This window comes from Oncorhynchus nerka, linkage group LG5 (genome assembly GCF_034236695.1).
Source record: "Oncorhynchus nerka isolate Pitt River linkage group LG5, Oner_Uvic_2.0, whole genome shotgun sequence".
Classification (NCBI taxonomy): domain Eukaryota; kingdom Metazoa; phylum Chordata; class Actinopteri; order Salmoniformes; family Salmonidae; genus Oncorhynchus; species Oncorhynchus nerka.
The window spans coordinates 36,335,771-36,356,017 of record NC_088400.1 but is presented as its reverse complement, the minus strand read 5'-3'; the positions used below and the strand labels follow the sequence as shown (position 1 = coordinate 36,356,017).

Below are 20,247 nucleotides of genomic sequence, written 5' to 3'. Positions count from 1 at the left end.
TGTCCTTTAAAAAAATGCCATAACTATCAAATATTTGATAATGATGGCTGTCGTTCCTATGTTCAGTAGCTTTAGTTCAGATGGACTTCATTCCAGATCCTTAGTGGTTGGAGATACTGTAACATCTACATGCTGGCTGTACATGATACTGAGCATATGCAACCTGATGTCCCCTCCATGCCAAATGTGATTTACCATACTTTCATATGGGTGAAATGTATATATTTGTCTTGACTTCAAGGGACTGGAGTGCCCAGAGGGTTGTGTACACCAGATGGAGATATTAGGGAGGACTCTTTGTAACGTTTCCTTTTGGAACACTAAAGCTATCAGGGGGCTGAGTATGGGCTGTGCTCAGACTAGCGTGGAGATACCGCTGGACTCTCACCTGCCTGGGCTGTGTGCTAGGTCGGGGTAGGAGTAGGACTTACTATATGAGGGGGGGGGGGGGGGCGGCATTACAGATGCTGTTTTCAAAAGCTTACAAAATGTATTTGTTTCTCGTGTTTTGCCTGACCAAAAAAAAAAAAAAGAATGATTGTATTTTTAATGCAACCCTTTTTCCAGCCATTTTTGTAAGAATAATCGAAACGTCCCAAAAAAAAAAAAGCAGCTGGATGAATGTGGAGAATGGCCCTGTCCCACGGGTGACCGCTGGGGTGGGGTGCCGTGGGGTGACGGGCACAAAATGGGCACCTCACCCTGGCCCCAGGACCACCCCACATCTGGCCCCTCGGGCTCCAGCCTCGGCACTCTGAACCTCCGACCTGAATGTAGCACTTTAAGACCAGTTTGTTCAACACAGTTTTTCTGTAATAAATCACAATATTATGAATGTCTTGTTTTTATTTATGAACTTGTGGTATGCTTGAATGAACATGTGTATCTGCAAGCATACTTGTCTTATGCTTAGCATGGTCTGTTAGTGTGGGCTTTGCAGGACTGCACGTGTGTGTACCACAAGGAGGCTGCTGATAGGAGGATGGCTCATTACAATTGCTGGGGTGGAGTGAATGAAATGGTATCAGACTCAGGGAAACCATGTTTTGATGTATTTGGTACCATTTATTATGTTCCAGCAATTACAATGAGCCCATCCTCCCCAATTAAGGCACCACCAGCCGCCCGTGGACTGTGCGTGTACGCCTGGCCACACCACGCAGATGCTCTGCGGTAATGAGGTGGCTGAGAGGCTTATCTGGATCAACGGGGCTGCTGAAGGCTAGAGCTCCACAGCAGAGTTCAGACGTACCGCTGGCCGAGTGGCCCTGTAGCACGCCACTCAACCTGCCACCACAGCACCACCCGACACGGTGTGTGTATTAATGTATGTTCATATCCTTCTGTTACTCTACTCCTTCCGTGGATTCACGTGTGTCTGAGTCCTGGTCGGTTGAGGGGAGACGTAGGCAGAGTAACTGGGGGAGTGGAGATGAGTGAAGCTGTGTCTATTTTGTACAATGACACCCGTTCATGTTCCTGTGCCTTCGTTTGAATGTGTCCGTTGTGTGTTAATGTGTGTGCACTTGCATGGGCAGAACAATTGGTTGGCTTAGACAAGAACGGGAGAATAATGTACCGTTTACAATGGCTCTATTGACACTTCAATGTGTAGCACACGGTTCTCTGTGTGTGTCCCAGAATATTGAGTAGGAGGAAGCAGTAACACTCGTGTCAGATAGCCCAGCAGTGCTGTATGCGGTAGGTCAGCCAGGCAGCGCTGTGTGGAATCAGCCCACAATCTGCTACAGGAATAGAGTGACCACTAAGACAGAGGAAAGCGGAGAGAAGGCGGAGTCTTAAAAGTTGGCAGTGTGTCAGGATGGGAGCCACTGTGCCTCAGCAGCGGCAGAGCTGACGCACTAAAATCCAGACTGAGGGCAAGAGGGGGATAAAGGGAGGGCACAGAGGAAACAGAGTGTGGCCAGATGGAGGGTGCAGTGTTTGTTTTGAAGTGGCAGACTGGTGTTCATTAAGGGTTAGTGGCTGTAGCTGAGAACAAGATAGTCCCACACTGGACTGAATATTAGTGAGTGTGTGAGGGAAAAGTGCATCGTTGATTCTGGACTATCTTGGCCACAGCAGCCGGAAAACCTACCATTGATTTTCTGTGTGGACTGCACACTTCCTCCTCTGCTGTACTGGGTTCTTCTTTGCATGCGGCTCAAGGTGACTCCGGATCCGATCCAGCCCCTGGGAGCCTCCTGACTGGGTCCCTGGATCTACAGGGAAAAGTGGGTTGAAGCTTCCTCTCTACCCCCCGGGAAGTGGAGTCCGACTGGGGATAGGACCGTAGGATAGTAAGGATGTGAGGCCTTGACACCAGCCATTACCCACTACCGGGCCTGCTTGTGTTCTGTCCAGCCCTGTGGAGGTGGATAAGGGAGAAGGGAATGGGCCCAGCTTCACTGCAGGAGGAGACCGAGCAGGAGCCAGGGGGAGAAATGGAGTGCTACCACAGCCTTCTGCAGGCTGGCTCTCAGCTAGAGAACACACTACAGCGTAAGTACCTCTCCTGTACTGCCCAATCACTGGCATATGGGGACATAACTGTCTTAAATATCATGGTAGCCTACACGGGGAAATATTGTGCAATGTTAAATATTCTGTATGGAGACGTAACACCGTCATAATACATGGACAATATTAAAGCTCATAGGGTAGCTTTAGGTCTATTGATGGGATGGTTGCTGCTGTACTCCATGCAGGGATTAATGTGCTATTTCTAAACCCCGCGGGGATGGTTTTTATCCATAGCGATCATGCGTAGAGGAGATATTTGTAAGTACACGCCACATCTGGGTGTGTTTGGAGAAATGCCGAACAAAGCATTCCGTCAGTGAAATGAATAAACTAGATTTATTATACATTTTGTGACACTGAATTGATTAGAACTTTCCCGGGGAAACTATCAAGGTCCAGTTCTGAATGGTTGCTTGCAGCTTTTCCAAGTTGAATGATAAAAAAATAAATCCTCTATTGGGGGAGGAATAGGAATCCTGTCAGAGCAGCCAGTTGGGCAGATCTGACAATGAAATGATGAAGAGGAGTAGTGCTGCATCCCTGCCATGGTCCAGATGCTACAGACCACATGATACAGTGCCCAAGAAACCCTACACATTCTCATCTGTCCTTTAATATCTATTGGATTCAAATACAAATCCAATGAAGAAGAAAGGGCCAGTTCCTCATCAGTGTTGTTTCATTTACAAATCCAATGAAGAAGAAAGGGCCAGTTCCTCATCAGTGTTGTTTCATTTACAAATCCAATGAAGAAGAAAGGGCCAGTTCCTCATCAGTGTTGTTTCATTTACAAATCCAATGAAGAAGAAAGGGCCAGTTCCTCATCAGTGTTGTTTCATTTACAAATCCAATGAAGAAGAAAGGGCCAGTTCCTCATCAGTGTTGTTTCATTTACAAATCCAATGAAGAAGAAAGGGCCAGTTCCTCATCAGTGTTGTTTCATTTACAAATCCAATGAAGAAGAAAGGGCTAGTTTCTCATCAGTAATTCATTTACAAATCCAATGAAGAAGAAAGGGCTAGTTTCTCATCAGTAATTCATTTACAAATCCAATGAAGAAGAAAGGGCTAGTTTCTCATCAGTAATTCATTTACAAATCCAATGAAGAAGAAAGGGCTAGTTTCTCATCAGTAATTCATTTACAAATCCAATGAAGAAGAAAGGGCTAGTTTCTCATCAGTAATTCATTTACAAATCCAATGAAGAAGAAAGGGCTAGTTTCTCATCAGTAATTCATTTACAAATCCAATGAAGAAGAAAGGGCTAGTTTCTCATCAGTAATTCATTTACAAATCCAATGAAGAAGAAAGGCCTAGTTTCTCATCAGTAATTCATTTACAAATCCAATGAAGAAGAAAGGGCTAGTTTCTCATCAGTGTTGATTTATTTCCAACTGTGATGACAGTTTGTTGGACTTCAGTTACAGTACAGCTCCTGGACAGTGGTGGTTTGTACCTCTAGTACAGTGGTTCCCAAACATTTTATTGTCCCGTACTTCTTCAAACATTCAACCTCCAGCTGCGTACCCCCTCTAGCTCCAGGGTCAGCACACTCTCAAATGTTATTCATGGCATCATTGTAAGCCTGCCACACACACACACACACACACACTAGGATACATTTATTAAACATAAGAATGAGTGAGTTTTTGTCACAACCCGAATCGTGGGAAGTGACAAAGAGCACAAATAATAATAAATAATTTAGCTCTTTATTTAACCATCTTACATGACTGGTGAATAACTCACCACAGGTCAATGAGAAGGGTGTGCTGAAAGGATGCACATAACTCTGCAATGTTGTATCGGAGAGAGTCTCAGTCTTAAATCCTTTTCCACACAGTCTGTGACTGTATTTCGTTTTCATGCTAGTGAGGGCCGAGAATCTACTCACATAGGTACGTGGTTGCAAAGGGCATCAGTGTCTTAACAGTGCAATTTGACAAGGTAGGATACTCTTGAGTGCAGGCCAATCCAGAAATCTGTCAGTGGCTTCTGATTAAATTCAATTTTCATAGAACCGCTTGTTGCAATTTCTATGAGGCTCTCTTGTTCACATATCGGCAAGTGGACTGGAGGCAGGGCATGAAAGGGATAACGAATCCAGTTTGTATCATCCGTTTCGGAAAAGTACCTGCGTAATTGAGCACCCAACTCACTCAGGTGCTTCGCTATATCACATTTGACATTGTCCTTAAGCTTGAGTTCATTTGCACACAAAAAAATTCATACAATGATGGAAAGACCTGTGTGTTGTCCTTGTTAATGCAGACATAGAAGAGCTCTAACTTCTTGATCATAGCCTCAATTTTGTCCCGCACATTGAATATAGTTGCGGAGAATCTAATTCTAGATTGCAATCGTTCAGACGAGAAAAAACGTCACCCAGATAGGCCAGTCGTGTGAGAAACTCGTCATCATGCAAGCGGTCAGACAAGTGAAAATTATGGTCAGTAAAGAAAACTTTAAGCTTGTCTCTCAATTTTAAAAAACATGTCAATACTTTGCCCCTTGATAACCAGCACACTTCTGTATGTTGTAAAAGCGTTACATGGTCGCTGCCCATATCATTGCATACTGCAGAAAATACATGAGTTCAGGGGCCTTGCTTTAACTAAGTTAACCATTTTCACTGTAGTGTCCAAAACGTCTTTTAAGCTGTCAGGCATTCCTTTGGCAGCAAGAGCCTCTCGGTGGATGCTGCAGTGTACCCAAGTGGCGTCGGAAGCAACTGCTTGCAGGCGTGTTATCACTCCACTATGTCTCCCTGTCATGGCTTTTGCACCATCAGTACAGATCCCAACACATCTTGACCAACAAAGTCCATTTGATGTCACAAAGCTGTCACGTACTTTAAAAATATAATATCCTGTTGTCCTGGTTTCTAGTGGTTTACAGAAGAGGATGTCTTCAAAACATCTCCTTCCATGTCATTGATGCATTGTGAAACAGTGTTGTTTGATGAAGATGTCTGTATAGTTTTTTTGGCCTCTTCCCACAGCATTGTCCCAGCCATATCCGCAGCACCAGGGAGAATTAAGTCCTCCACAATAGTATGGGGCTTGCCTGTCCTAGCCACTCTGTAGCTCACCATATAAGACGCTTCTAGCCCCTTCTTATTAATGGTATCCGTTGCTTTTATACACGTCTTAATACTCGAAAGTCGTCTTAATTCTCGCTCAAAAAAACTCCCCTGGCTTATTTTTCAAATGGTTAAGTTTTGTTTCTAAATATCTGCGTAAGAGTGAAGGTTTCATAGAGTTGTGAGAGTACTTTTGCACATATAACACACTGTGACTGAGGAACGGCACTACTCCCAATATAAGTGAACCCCAAATCAATGTAGTTCTCATCATATTTGCGCCTCTTCGATCGTCCAACATGTTGTTCGGTGCTTTCCCGGGTAAGGGGCCAGTAGCTCTTCGGCTGCATCAGATTCACAGCTGTCAGTGTTCATGCTAGCTGGGCTAACAACAAATGTAGAATTACTGATGCTAGCATTGGATGTGCTTTTGGAAGCAGAACTACTTGTTGTCGACAGGTGCAGGTGTAGTACTGCTGGTCGTAGCAGTACTACCAGTAGAGCTGGTATGTGTCTCTATGGACACGAGCCTTACTTTTTTTAACCATTTATCCATTTTTGAGCAAACGGAATGAGCAGCAGCTACATTTGGCTACATACGGACCATTGGTGGAATTCCCGCGAGAGAGTAACGGTTAATGTGAGTGCATGTTAATTATTTGACTAGGCTGCCTGTTTATGACATTGTGTTCTTATTTCGCTATTTTTGGCAGTGAAAAGAGGCTACTCAGGCGAGAAAAAAAACCTCATCCAAATCTACAGCCCCGTTGGAAAAAATGCATGAACTGTTAGAAAATGTGAAGGAAATTTTTTATTTATTTTTATTTTAAAAAATGTGATCACATATTTATTTGGCGTACTCCCGACGGCATTGATACCCCAGTTTGGGAATACCTGCTCTAGTATATTGCATTCTCTTCTCTATAGACGAATAACATGATTGTGATGGTGACCTTTGGCACTGCTTTGTTGTTGTTGTTCCGTTGTCACCTTGGTTACTGACCTGTGCCCCTGTACTTCCCCTGTGTGAGGGTATTGTCCCTGTCCACAGGCTGGCCTGTGTGTGAAGGTAATGGGGACATTGGGGAAAAGGCCCTGCCCCGGACTTTCTATTTTTACCAGGCGGAGTTGGTTCAGTGTAATAATGTGTGTGTAATGTGAGCTACGTTCCGTGGGTTGGGCTGGATCTGCCAAGAGAACAAGGAGACACTGCAGTATATGGAAAAACCTTTGTACACACACACACACACACACACACACACACACTACAGATCAGTTACCTGTAAGTCTTCACCTGCCTCCACCTGGTTGTATTTTGACCTGTCAATATCATTTACCTCTGTGTGTGAAGAAACATGGCAGACAGGGTTTAACAAACTGCTTTCCTATGAGTTGTGTGAAGAATGGGTCATTTTGAAACCCCATCACGCTTCCTGCAGTTAATCCTGAACTTACACACAGCCTACACCACTGGTGGTCGGTGCCGTTTTAACATGAGTGAGGATAATATATTTTTTTATAAGCATGGCCTTATTTCTATTACAGCATATTGGGTGACTGTCATTCATATTCCATTCACCCAGTTCAATGTAACAGCGATAGTTTAAGGCTACTACATTATACTCTAATTTCCTTATACCCATCATGAGGTTGCTACAACCTAGCCTATGAATGAAAGTTTACAACGTAGGTGCACAGTTTGAGAGAATTTTGAGTAATACCGCCTTGTACGCTCTTGCCTGCATCTAGCTGATATAGGCTGTAATCATTAGTCCAGCAGTTGCAAATGAGAGTTTCTATTGGACGAATTCAGGTATGTTTATCCTTGTTTCGTTCCATTTGCTTCTGTTTAAGAAACCTTTTCATACCTTCATATCATAACCGCTAACCGCTACACAGCCTACATTGTTATCACATCCTAGTCAACATAGCTACTAAAACTAACATGTTAGTAAACCCTCTACAATCATGCAGTACAGTCAGCAAGCAGTTTAGCAGTTACACCGGCGGGCCCCGATGGCAATAAATTAATAAAACCAAAAGCCTTGACTTACCTTGACTTGAAAGAGTTCCAGTGTTGGTTCACCATAGCCAGCTAGCTAACATAGCATCCCTCTCTGTTTGAGGAAGGTGTTTGAGTAGGCTGAACTAGCTAGCTGCATTCACTAGCTAACATAGCATCCCTCTCTGTTTGAGGAAGGTGTTTGAGTAGGCTGAACTAGCTAGCTGCATTCACTAGCTAACATAGCATCCCTCTCTGTTTGAGGAAGGTGTTTGAGTAGGCTGAACTAGCTAGCTGCATTCACTAGCTAAGTTTATTTTTTATTTTTTTAAATACAACTAAGTATAGCTCTCTCTCTATTGCTTCTCCTTATTTTGGAATAAATATTTTTTTCAAAACTGTTCAACTATTATCTTTCTCTTTCTTGGAGTCAACTACTCACCAAATTTAATTCACTGCAGTGCTAGCTAGCTGTAGCTTATGCTTTAATTATGTACTAGATATATTTAATTGATTGGGTGGACAACATGTCAATTTATGCTGCAAGAGCTCTGGTTAGAGGTTAGAGAACTTCCCCTGGAAATTGTCATAATTACTGGGTAAGTATATGGAAGGGGTGTTCTATTGATGTCAATGTACTCAGAGGAGGACAGAAGCTAGCTGTCCTCCAGCTACACCATGGTGCTACTCTAGAGTGCTACTGAGGCTACATTATTGCAAAACAGTGTGTTTTAATAAATGATTTACATGTACATTTATATTTAACATAGTTTTAGCTAAAAAGGATAACTTTAATAATGTTTCACTTTTTATGAAATTCACTGAGGATGGTCCTCCCCTGGCCTACACAGTAAATGATTTGGCCCGGCCCGCCCAAGGAGTTGCTAGAGCGTGATGAGCCAAGGAAGAGCCCCCCTGCCAAACCCTAGCCTAATCCGGACGACGCTCGGCCAAATGGGAGCCTCCCTATGGAACTCCCTATCGCTGCTGGCTGTGACACGGCCTGGGATCGAACCCCAGTCTGTAGTGACGCTACAGCACTGGGATGCACTGCCTTAGACCTCTGCGCCACACAGTAGGCAGGCAGCCTAATTCTGATATTCATTCCACTAATTCGTCTTTCGACCAATCACATCAGGTCTTTTCATATCAGATATTTTTCAGAGCTAATCTGATTGGTCAAAAGACCAATGAGTGAAAAAAATAAATGTAGCCCTAAATGTAGCCTAAAGACCCCATAACAAACCTCTTCAGTTAAACCTGTCAACCCCTGACAAACCGACTCTAATTACTAAGAGGTGTTTTTCATAGAAATAGTTGTCTGCCTGTGCAGATGTTGCGCTATACACATTCATTATCTGTCCCACTTCACAACAGAATATCACAAAAAATGTATTAGCTTTGCTACACATTGCTACTCAAAAGAAGTAGCTTGAAACATCCCAAATTATAAATCAGGTAAACAAGTCACAGCACATGAGCCTAGATGTGTGACATTTCCTCCAACACTTTGCCTCTACCAAGACCACCACTATAATCTCCTTAGCACTGAAATCCCTGTTTGGTAAAAATATCTGCTGACCTCAAAACAGTCTAAGCCATGGCCCTTTGTGTAATGTGTGTAGGTAAACTTGAGGGACTGCATGTGTGGGATTATTGCATGTCTGTGCCTGTCTCTTTCTGTCTCAAGAGATTTGTCCATGTGCAGTATATTACTCTCCCTCTTCACACAATGTAGCTTCTATGAGACATCACAGTGACTGTTGGCTGAAGACGCTTCTACCCTCCTCAGCCCGCCCAGTAGGCCCACAGCCTGCCATCCGGGCAGTGCCAGTCACGTGTGATATCACCGAAGTTGGGTGGCACCCTTCTTGGTATGGTCTTATCTAGTAAAATGTGTACTGTTCGCCCCCAAATGACACAATCCCGTTGCTGAAGGAGTGCCCTGAGCACAGCTGCACTCTGGGAAGTAGGAGTGCTGCAGCACCCCCTGGTAAATCACAATTAAAGAATAATAAATATACACACACAGATTTTTTAAAACCAAATTAGTGCACTATTCCTTTATTACTCCTGTATGAGCAGATCAAAAGAACTTGTCAGCAGAGCAGGGAGAAATCCCCCATCAGTTTAGTCTCCTCAACTTACTCAAATCAAATCAAATGTATTTATATAGCCCTTCGTAGATCAGCTGATATCTCAAAGTGCTGTACAGAAACCCAGCCTAAAACCCCAAACAGCAAGCAATGCAGGTGTAGAAGCACGGTGGCTAGGAAAAACTCCCTAGAAAGGCCAAAACCTAGGAAGAAACCTAGAGAGGAACCAGGCTATGTGGGGTGGCCAGTCCTCTTCTGGCTGTGACGGGTGGAGATTATAACAGAACATGGCCAAGATGTTCAAATGTTCATAAATGACCAGCATGGTCGAATAATAATAAGGCAGAACAGTTGAAACTGGAGCAGCAGCACGGCCAGGTGGACTGGGGACAGCAAGGAGTCATCATGTCATGTCAATCACCACATTATTCAGTAATAGATCTAGATATGGTTTAGGATTGAGTGAGTGATTTGTCCCAAAAACAATGCTGTTAGTTTTGGAGATATTTAGCACCAGCCTATTTTTTTATTTTTTTTATTTAACTAGGCAAGCCAGTTATGAACAAATTCATATTTACAATGACTGCTGACCCCGGCCAAACCCTAACCCGGACAACGCTGGGCCAATTGTGCTCTGCCCTATGGGACTTCCAATCATGGCCAGTTGTGATATAGCCTGGAATCAAACCACACTCAACCAAATTTGCATTAGAGAGGCTTCCATTAAAGACAACCCTCTGTGTTCTATTAGATGGAGAACTCCTAATCCATTATAAAACAGAGGATGTATACACATAACACTTTTTTTCCAGCAATAAGGTAAGATCTGTGAGGCTTCTGAAGTCATGTTGTAAAATAACCAGAGTCTTGTTGGAAGACTATTGCATGCATTTGAGCCAGCTTCAACCGGTTGGCTAATGATGATGTTGAGCAAAAAACACATGGCTGCCTCACTTCGGCTTTAATCCACCAGGACTCCTATCACCCTGCTCAGTAAACAGACGCTATCACAGATCACCTGCTAAGGCCAGCCCTGCTTTACCCTGGGCCTTTAATCTGTCTGGCTGCCTGGGAGTCTATCGCAGGACCCAGCCATGCTTAGCAAACACTACTCAGTGAAGTCACCTGACTAGGCTTTGGTGCTTGGATACTTTGACGAATTGAGTCAGCGGGAATAATTGTTTCCTATCTATGGGGCTGCCAAGTAGAAAGCATGATTTGGAGGTCCGGTGTGTTGTGCATCTTGTTTAGCAGGCCAGGCAGAGACGGAGTGATTTACGTCATGTGATGAGTGGTACAGAATGCAGATTCTAATCGGAGAGGGGCCTTGGTGGAGACTTCCTGGGATCACAGACTGGCACGCAGTTCCAAAACACTTCAGCCATAGTTCTTCAAGATGTTAAAACATTCATAGATGACCAGCAGGGTCAAATAATAACAGTGGTTGTAGAGGGTGCAGCAGGTCAGTACCTCAGGAGTAAATGTCAGTTGAATTTTCATAGCCGATCATTCAGAGGACGAGACAGCAGGTGCGGTAGAGAGGGAGGATAGAAATTAGAGTCTGGGGAGTGGCTCTGTGGCCCTGTCCCACGATACCGCTGGACAGGGCCAACAAGCCAGGATATAATCCCACCCACTTTACCAAAGCACAGCCCCCACACCACTAGAGGGATGTCAACAGACCACCAACATACTACCCTGATACAAGGCTGAGTATAGCTCACAAAGATGTCCTCCACCGCACAAGCCCGAGCAAAACAGGACAAGATCACATCGGTGACTCAACACACTCAAGTCAGGTAAAGTGAAAAATCTTGGCACGATGTGATGCACCCTTCCTAGGGACAGCATGGAAGAGCACCAGTAAGCCAGTGACTCAGCTGCCGTAATATGGTCAGAGGCAGAGAATCCCAGTGGAGAGAGGGGAGCCGGCCAGGCAGAGACGGCAAGGGCGGTTCGTTGCTCCAGTGCCCTGCCATTCACCTTCGCACTCCTGTGCCAGACTACACTCAATTATAGTTCCTACTGAAGAGATGAGTCTTCAATAAATACTTAAAGGTCTCAGAGTCTGTGTCTCTCACATGGGTAGGCAGACCATTCCAATAAAAATTTAGCTATATATAGGAAAAAGCCCTGCTTACTTAGAAATTCTAGGGACAATAAGGAGGCCTGTGTCTTGTGACCGTAGCGTACATGTAGGTATGTACGGTAGGACCAAATAGGAGAGATGGGTAGGAGCAAGTCCATGTAATGCTTTGTAGGTTAGCAGTAAAACCTTGAAATCATCTGGCTTCTTAACAGGAAGCCAGAGGCTAGCGCTGGAGTAATATTGTCAAGTGTTTTGGTGCTAGTCAGTTTTCTAGTAGCCGTGTTTAGCACTAACTGAAGTGTATTTATTGCATTTTCCGGGAAGCCAGAGACTAGAGCATTGCAGTAGTCTAATCTAGAAGTGACAAAATTATGGATTAGCTTTTCTGCATCATTTTTGGACAAAAGGTTTCAGTGTTTTGCAACGTTCCGAAGATGAAAAAAAAGCTACCCTTTCTAAATGAGATTGTCTCTTCATTACAGTACCAATTTGGTATGAATAAATTGTATCTTGTGTCAACATGAATAGTTGCAAGATGACAATGTGAATGATTATAAAGGCTGTATCGCATCTGGCCGTGATTGGCAGTCCCATAGGACGGCACATAAATGGCCCAGCGTCGTCCGGGTAGGCAGCAATTGTAAATAAGAATTTGTTCTTAACTGACTTGCAAGTACATAGCCTAGTAGTTGTTGTTGATGTAGGCTGTACAGGAGCTACAATTTATACAGAAGTACACACTATGAACCCCTTATCAATCATTTATAAACTGCTTATACATACCACATGTGGCCTTTCCAAGCACTCCATAACATTCAAGCCATGGAAACATTAATTATTACACAGCCAGTCCAGGATATCAATTTTGAACCTGACACTAACCAGTACCTGACAGTAACCCTACTCGATGGCTGTGTGTGAATGGCCCAGCCTGGCTTGGCCCAGCCCATGTCTCTGTGTGTGAATGGCCCAGCCCAGCCTGGTTTAGCCCAGCCTGGCTTGGCCCAGCCCATGTCTCTGTGTGTGGGAATGGCCTATCCCAGCCTGGTTTAGCCCAGCCTGGTTTAGCCCAGCCTGGCTTGGCCCAGCCCATGTCTCTGTGTGTGTGAATGGCCCAGCCCAGCCTGGTTTAGCCCAGCCTGGCTTGGCCCAGCCCATGTCTCTGTGTGTGGGAATGGCCTATCCCAGCCTGGCTTGGCCCAGCCCATGTCTCTGTGTGTGAATGGCCCAGCCCAGCCTGGTTTAGCCCAGCCTGATTTAGCCCAGCCTGGCTTGGCCCAGCCCATGTCTCTGTGTGTGAATGGCCCAGCCCAGTCTGGTTTAGCCCAGCCTGGCTTGGCCCAGCCCATGTCTCTGTGTGTGAATGGCCCAGCCCAGCCTGGTTTAGCCCAGCCTGATTTAGCCCAGCCTGGCTTGGCCCAGCCCATGTCTCTGTGTGTGAATGGCCCAGCCCAGTCTGGTTTAGCCCAGCCTGGCTTGGCCCAGCCCATGTCTCTGTGTGTGGGAATGGCCTATCCCAGCCTGGCTTGGCCCAGCCCATGTCTCTGTTTGTGAATGGCCCAGCCCAGCCTCGCTTGGCCCAGCCCATGTCTCTGTGTGTGTGTGTGAATGGCCCAGCCAGCCTGGCTTGGTCCAGCCAATGTCTCTGTGTGTGTCAGTAACACTCATGAAATATTGACAAGAGATCAGCGGAACTCATTACTGCTACCCACGCCGACTCCCTGCCTGACACGGTTACCCCTGACGACAACGTGGAAAAGGACACTGTAGCCTGTCTTCTCTTGAGAAGTCTGTCTACGGTGGCCTTTCTCAATAGCAAGGCTATGCTCATTGAGTCTTTACATAGTCAAATCTTTCCTTAAGTTGGGTCAGTCACAGGGGATCAGGTATTCTGCCACCGTGTACTCTCTGTTTAGGGCCAAATAGCATTATAGTTTGCTTTGTTTTTTGTTAATACTTTCCAATCTGTCAAGTAATTATCTTTTTGTTTTCTCAGGATTTTGTTGGGTCTAATTGTGCTGTTTGTGAACAGAGCCCCAGGACCAGCTTGCTTAGGGGACTCTTCTCCAGGTTCATCTCTGTAGGTGATGGCTTTGTTATGGAGTGTTTGGGAATCGCTTCATTTCAGGTGGTTGTAGAATTTAATGGCTTTTTTCTGGATCTTGATAATTAGCGGGTATCGGCCTAATTCTGCTCTTCGTGCATTATTTGGTGTTTTACGTTGTACACAGAGGATATTGTTACATAATTCTGCATGCAGAGTCTCAATTTGGTGTTTGTCCCATTTGGTGATTTCCTGGTTGGTGAACGGACCCCAGACATCACAACCATGAAGAGCAATGGGTTCTATAACTCATTCAAGTATATTTAGCCAGATTCTAATAGGTACATTGAATTTCATGTTCCTTTTGATGGCATAGAAGGCCCTTCTTGGCTTGTCTCTCAAATCATTCACAGCTTTGTGGAAGTGACCTGTGGTCCTGATGTTGAGGCCGAGGTATGTATATTGTTTGTGCTCTAGGGAAAAGGTGTCTAGATGGAGTTTGTATTTGTGATCCTGCCAACTGGTCATTTTTTTTAACACCATTATTTTTGTCTTACTGATATTTACTCTCAGGAACCAGGTCTGACAGAATCTGTGCAGAATATCTAGGTGCTGCTGTAGGCCCTCCTGGTTGGGGAACTAAGCACCAGATCATCAGCAGACATTTGACTTCAGATTCCAGTAGGGCGAGGTTGGATTCTGCAGACTGTTCTAGTGTCCTCGCCAATTTACCAACTACCGTTCAGAATTTTGGGGTCACTTAGAAATGTCCTTGTTTTTGAAAGAAAAGCACTTTTTTTTGTCCATTTAAAATAACATCAAACTGATCCGAAATACAGTGTAGACTAGTAGTAGTGTATGTTGAATAGTAGTGTATGTTGAAGAGGGTGGGGCGTAAGATGCATCCTTGTCTCACCCCACGGCCCCGTGGAAAGATGTGTGTTTCCGCCACTTTTAACTGCACACTTGATGTTTGTGTACATGGATTTTATAATGTTGTGTGTTTTTCCCCCAACATCACTTTCCATCAATTTGTATAGCAGACCCTCATGCCAAATTGAGTAGAAAACCTTTTTGAAATCAACAAATCATTAGAAGACTTCCTTCCTTTGTTTTGACTTGTTTGTTTGTCAGTTAGGGTATGCAGGGTGAATACATTGTCTGCCGTACGGTAATTTGATAAAAAGCCAATTTGACATTTGCTCAGTACAATGTACAAGTCTGCTGTTAATGATAATGCAGAGGATTTTCCAAAGGTTGCGTTTGATGAATATCCCACGGTAGTTATTGGGGTCAAAATTGTTTCCACTTTTGTGGATTGGGGTGCTCAGTTCTTGGATCCAAATATTGGGGAAGATGCCAGAGCTAAGGATGATGTTAAAGAGTTTAAGTATAGCCGATTAGAATTTGTGTTCTGTATATTTTATCATTTCATTAAGGATACCATCAACACAACAGGCCTTTTTGGGTTGGAGGGTCTCTCTCTCTCTCTAGCTCTTTTCAATGCATCTCTCTCTCTCTCTTCATCTCTCTCTCACTTCATCTCTCGCTCTCTTCATCTCTCTCTCTCTCTATTGTCATATTTAATGATAATGTACATTATTCATAAGGGATGGTTGGTTCATGGGAATCAAGTGGTCTGTTGATCGGTTGCATAAACTTGTCAACAGCAGAGAATTATATATGACTATAAATTACTTTTAACATGTCTACTTTAGGGCTATGTAATGCTCGTTACTCGAGGTTGTCACGGATCCCTCTAGAACTTTCATTACGCACACCTGTCCCCTGTTCCCACTGATTAGTACTTGTATAAGTGTGCCCTTTGGTTTCCATTGGGCTGTCGATTATTGTTCCAATGTCCGTTGGTCGTGTGAGTACCTGTGCTGTGTTTTGGCTTTCGTGACGCTTGTATTGCGCAGATAATTACGGATCTCGTCCCATGTGGTATCATTGTGCGCGTGTGTTATTTATTCGAGGTAGTTCTCAATCTTTTGTTTGGGTTTCAACCCTGTGTTTTGTATAGTGTTCGTCCCCGTGCCTTTACACTGCACGCCATAATTTGTGTACAATAAAAAAAACTATTACGCATTCCTGTGTCTGTCTCCCGATCCTTCATGCCAACGTGACAGAGGTGAACTCAGTCTTCACTGTGGCTTCACTCATACCACTATTTGATTGTATATGTACAGTATATTATGGGCAGTGTTTTAGTCCTGTCAACTGTGTTGAATGTGTAATGTTATGAGAGGAGAGAGTAATGCTGCCTGCCACCACAGCGGGCTGGACACAGTATATGACTCCATGCTGCCTCTCCCCTGGTGACAGGAGAAGGGAGTGGAGAGGTATAATGACGGCCTCCTGCTGTGCTAGCCTGGATGTCACAGTGGAAAGATGTGGTCCAGACCCGCCTCCGAATGATTGACTGACTTGAACCAGACAGCTGAGAGTCTGATACCTTCCTTATCACTAATGTTGATGTTGTTTTACATACGACCACTGGGTGGCAGTAGATCCCTCTGTTAAATCATCATCTTATGGAAGATCACCATGGTTTGACACTTTCAAAGAGGCCTCTGACCCCATTGTTCTAATATCACCCTCTTTCTATCGCTCTCTCCTTCTCCTCCTTCCCACAGAGGTGTCAGTCCCTATGAGTATGAAGGAGGTGGACGGCTACATTGAAAAGCAGGTGGCCTACCTGTCAGGTGGGAAGTCTTTACTCAGGAATATCTATTTTTGGATTCATAACCTCTGACCTGTGTTAACATTGGCTCTGTAGATTCAGGTGTCTACGACCTGTAAAAGTAGGAGTGACATGTAGAAACTAACACTGACAAAGCTGTTCTCAGTTCATCCAACATTTTATAGACTACTTAAATGAGGGGTCAGCAAAGAACATATTATAATCGTTTAGTACACTGTTGAGTGTGATAGTTCATATGAAACTGTTTTTCTTCCCAGGTGGGCGTGGTGAGGACTCCAGCGTGATTATCACCCTCCCAGAATACTCTGCTTTCAGCGACATTCCAGAGGAGTCTTTAGCTAAAGTCTTAACATACCTCACCCTCATACCTCGGTGGGTGAACCAACACGATACACTACCTCCTACTATTCATCTCTCTAGCCCTCCCTCTCTCGCCTCATAACTTTCTCTGCAATGCAGTGTGTGCCTGCTTTAGTCCAGAGTTAGTATTCTTTGCAGATATGGCACTAGATGCTCTCTGTCCCTCATCTATTTTGATGTCCTCTGTGCCAGCTCAGAGCAGGTATATCCTAGGGAGGAGGGATCGTATCATTGGACGTGGACCAAAAGGGGAGTTTGAGTTCAGGTCAACAGAGTCGATGAACATCCCTGTAAACAGATCTAATGTATTCACTGCAGGCTTTCTTTCTGCACCAAAAAATACCATTTGTCTTTGGCTGCAGTTAGCTGTCAAATCAACTTAGCATATTATATTTGACTAGTAAAAGTATACATTTGTTAAGTGAAAAGTACATGTGTTCAAATAATCTTTTATTGCTTGTGTTTGCAGAGCACGACAACCAGGTGTAAAATTCATCATCATTTTAGACAGACGACTGGATACTTGGACCTCAATCAAAACAGCACTTGCCAGAATTGCGGTGAGCGAGTTATAGTCTTGAACATGTGATTTGCTGCTATGGCAAAAAAATAAAAAATCCAGTTCAGAATTTCAGCACTAGACAGACTGGACGTCAGAGTGGGGAGCTGTCCATGGTGCTGAATTGCCCAGCGCTCAGTTCCTGCTGTTTTGTGATGGTCTCGTTTCTCGGTTCATTCAAATACTTCGTCGTGACTATATCTATCAAATACTACAGTTGCTTTGTCACTGTTTATTATTGCTCATGCATAGTTTTCAAATAAAATGTTCTGTACTCACTGTATGAAACTTGAGTACCGTGACAAGGGAATGAAGATGCATTAGCCAGCACTCAATTACGTGGATATTACCTGATGACGCTGTATTTCGGCGCACGATGAGAGGAAGAGATTGCAGACAGCGCTGCCACCCTCATCGTCTCAGCAGCGTTGATGCTGCGGCTGTGGCCCCGCAGCCAAGTAAAGGGAACCAGTAGCCGACATTGGCACCGATTTATAAGCTTCGGGACGGCTACATTTAGAATGATAGTATGATCGTATAAATGGCTGTAAACACAATGGCTGTGAGTTACCAGCGCCGAGGATTGCCCAGGATACGGAGGAGCCCGGTAACACGCTTTTTAAATAGTTAGATTTATTGATTAAAGAGTTGTGGTTAAGTTTGGGTGGGCAGGGTGAATGCGGCATCGCTCACTGGCTGCAGCTTAAGCATAAGCACTGCGGTGCAGAGCCTGATTTTAGCCTCGTCATGCAATTGATGCAGCAAGACAGAGAACGATGGCTTGCTTATGTGAATACAAACCCGACTGCAATATTTAGCATGTTGAGCTTGAAGGGCAGTGTGGATGTTTGAAGTAACCTAAAGCTAGATTTAGAATGCGACGTCAAATGAATATCAGAGCTCTTTGTGGAATAATCAACATTTGCCACTGTTTTATGTCGATGTCCTATGCATATTTAAGTTTTAACGGCTGGCATCTTGAATTATACCAAACCCATATGTTACTAAGGCTAGACCTGCATCACCACAGTCATGTGATAAAAATGGGTGTGAATTATTTTTCAAATTGAGCTAATAAGATTGTCATCCTAAATGCTCTACTTGTGATGTCTGCTGCTGAAAATCGCTCTGAAGTTCAATCAAAGCCTCATCCCTAAATAGAATTCAGCCTACCTACTGTCTCTTCTTGGTTAGTGAAGCCATTTTCTATTGACGACAACTTCAATACACCTGTGATAGGCAGGATAGGTCCAGCTTTCCTCCTTTAATTGACAGTGGGTCAGACTGAGAGGCTTTGTCTGCCTGAGCCTGATTGCTTGTTAGTGCTGTCAATATGTCCATTCAGGGTGAACAGATGATGGCTATGCATCCAGAAGTCCCTTCCTTTCATAGTGAACAGATTGGCCTGGTTTTGGGTAAAAGGCATGGTCCAGGGTTTGTCAGAGCTCTAGATCATGGCTCACTGTCCATCAGTGATGGTGTCCCTCTTCCCCCCCCCCTGTTTCCAGGCCTCCTTCCCTGGGAACCTCCACCTGGTGCTGGTGCTGAGACCCACCAGCTTCTTCCAGCGCACCGTCACAGACCTGGGCTTCCGCTTCAGCCAGGAGGACTTCATGCTCAAGATGCCAGTAAGGCAGATACTTTACCAAATCCAACACTTCACCACACATGTACATAGTACTAAACGCAGTCAATAATGTGTCCATTATTATATCTCTCCTCTATTAGGTGGTGATGCTGAGCTCTGTGACAGACCTACTGAGATACATTGATGAAAATCAATTGACCTCAGAGTTTGGTGGAACCCTGGATTACTGCCACAGTGACTGGATCGTCCTGAGAACAGTACATACATACTTTAAACTTCCATACCATCAATCATGCAGCGACTCAGAACCCCAGCACAAATTTGACAACATGTCTGATGTGGCGAGACACATTCAAACTTGGCCTGTATGTCTGCACCGTTCTGAGTGATGACTGTCAGAGTATAAATGTAGAAACACTGTGATCACGTCCCTGTGTTGTGTGCTCTCTGGCTCCCCTCCAGGCCATAGAGAGCTTTGCGGTGACAGTTAAGGACATAGCTCATATGCTGCAGGCGTTTGGCACAAAGCTGGCAGAGACAGAGCTGCCAGATGAGGGCACCGCCATCGTACACCTCCTCTCAACCCACACTGACAAATACAGGAAACTCAAGGTATAACTGCAGCACTCTGTTTCACACACCTTTTACGCTCGGCTCTATGATAATGTGTGACAGTCTCGTATCAACGGCAGACTCACTGAAATCTAGTCTACATTGACCCCCTGATGTTTTATAGCCATTTGTCTTGTCTGTCTTGTACAGGAGGCGATATGGTCTGTATCAAAGGAGGGTCGCCACCTGCTGGCTAGCCTGGAGGCCTCTGGGAGAGAGGAGGATTCACTATGGGATATCAGGCTGGACTGGGAGACTGTGCAGAGGTAGATAACCTCAGAGGGATAATCATACTACCGTCTGCCTAAATGTTATAGAGTGGCCATATATTACAACCTATCTCTCGCTGGTCTTCAGGCTACTAGCCCAGCTGAGGGACATGGAGTCAGCCTTTGACGGCTTCTTCGAGAAGCATCATCTGAAGCTCCAACAGTACCTCCAGCTGCTCAGATACGAACACAGCTTCCAGGAGGTGAGACCGACCGTTTACGTCATGGATGGATTGTTGATTAATTGGCCTATGCCGAGAGGCAACTCTTGACGATACCCATGGGGTGTACAGCTCGATTGGATATTGGGTGAGGTG

General features: G+C 44.6%; 1 protein-coding gene across 4 annotated transcripts in view; it reads left to right on the top strand.

Annotated features, from left to right (window-relative positions):
• Positions 1-1,888: 1,888 nt before the first annotated feature.
• mcf2a (MCF.2 cell line derived transforming sequence a) overlaps positions 1,889-20,247 on the top strand; it is a 36,379-nt gene continuing 18,020 nt past the window's right edge. For all 4 annotated transcript variants that reach the window (XM_065018599.1, XM_065018597.1, XM_065018598.1 and 1 more), the window contains exons 1-9: positions 1,889-2,502; positions 16,475-16,543; positions 16,800-16,914; positions 17,372-17,462; positions 18,970-19,089; positions 19,190-19,306; positions 19,512-19,661; positions 19,812-19,927; positions 20,019-20,133. In XM_065018599.1, the coding sequence (XP_064874671.1) occupies positions 2,394-2,502; positions 16,475-16,543; positions 16,800-16,914; positions 17,372-17,462; positions 18,970-19,089; positions 19,190-19,306; positions 19,512-19,661; positions 19,812-19,927; positions 20,019-20,133 (1,002 nt within the window). In that variant the 5' untranslated portion in view covers positions 1,889-2,393. The remainder of the gene's footprint in view (positions 2,503-16,474; positions 16,544-16,799; positions 16,915-17,371; positions 17,463-18,969; positions 19,090-19,189; positions 19,307-19,511; positions 19,662-19,811; positions 19,928-20,018; positions 20,134-20,247) is intronic.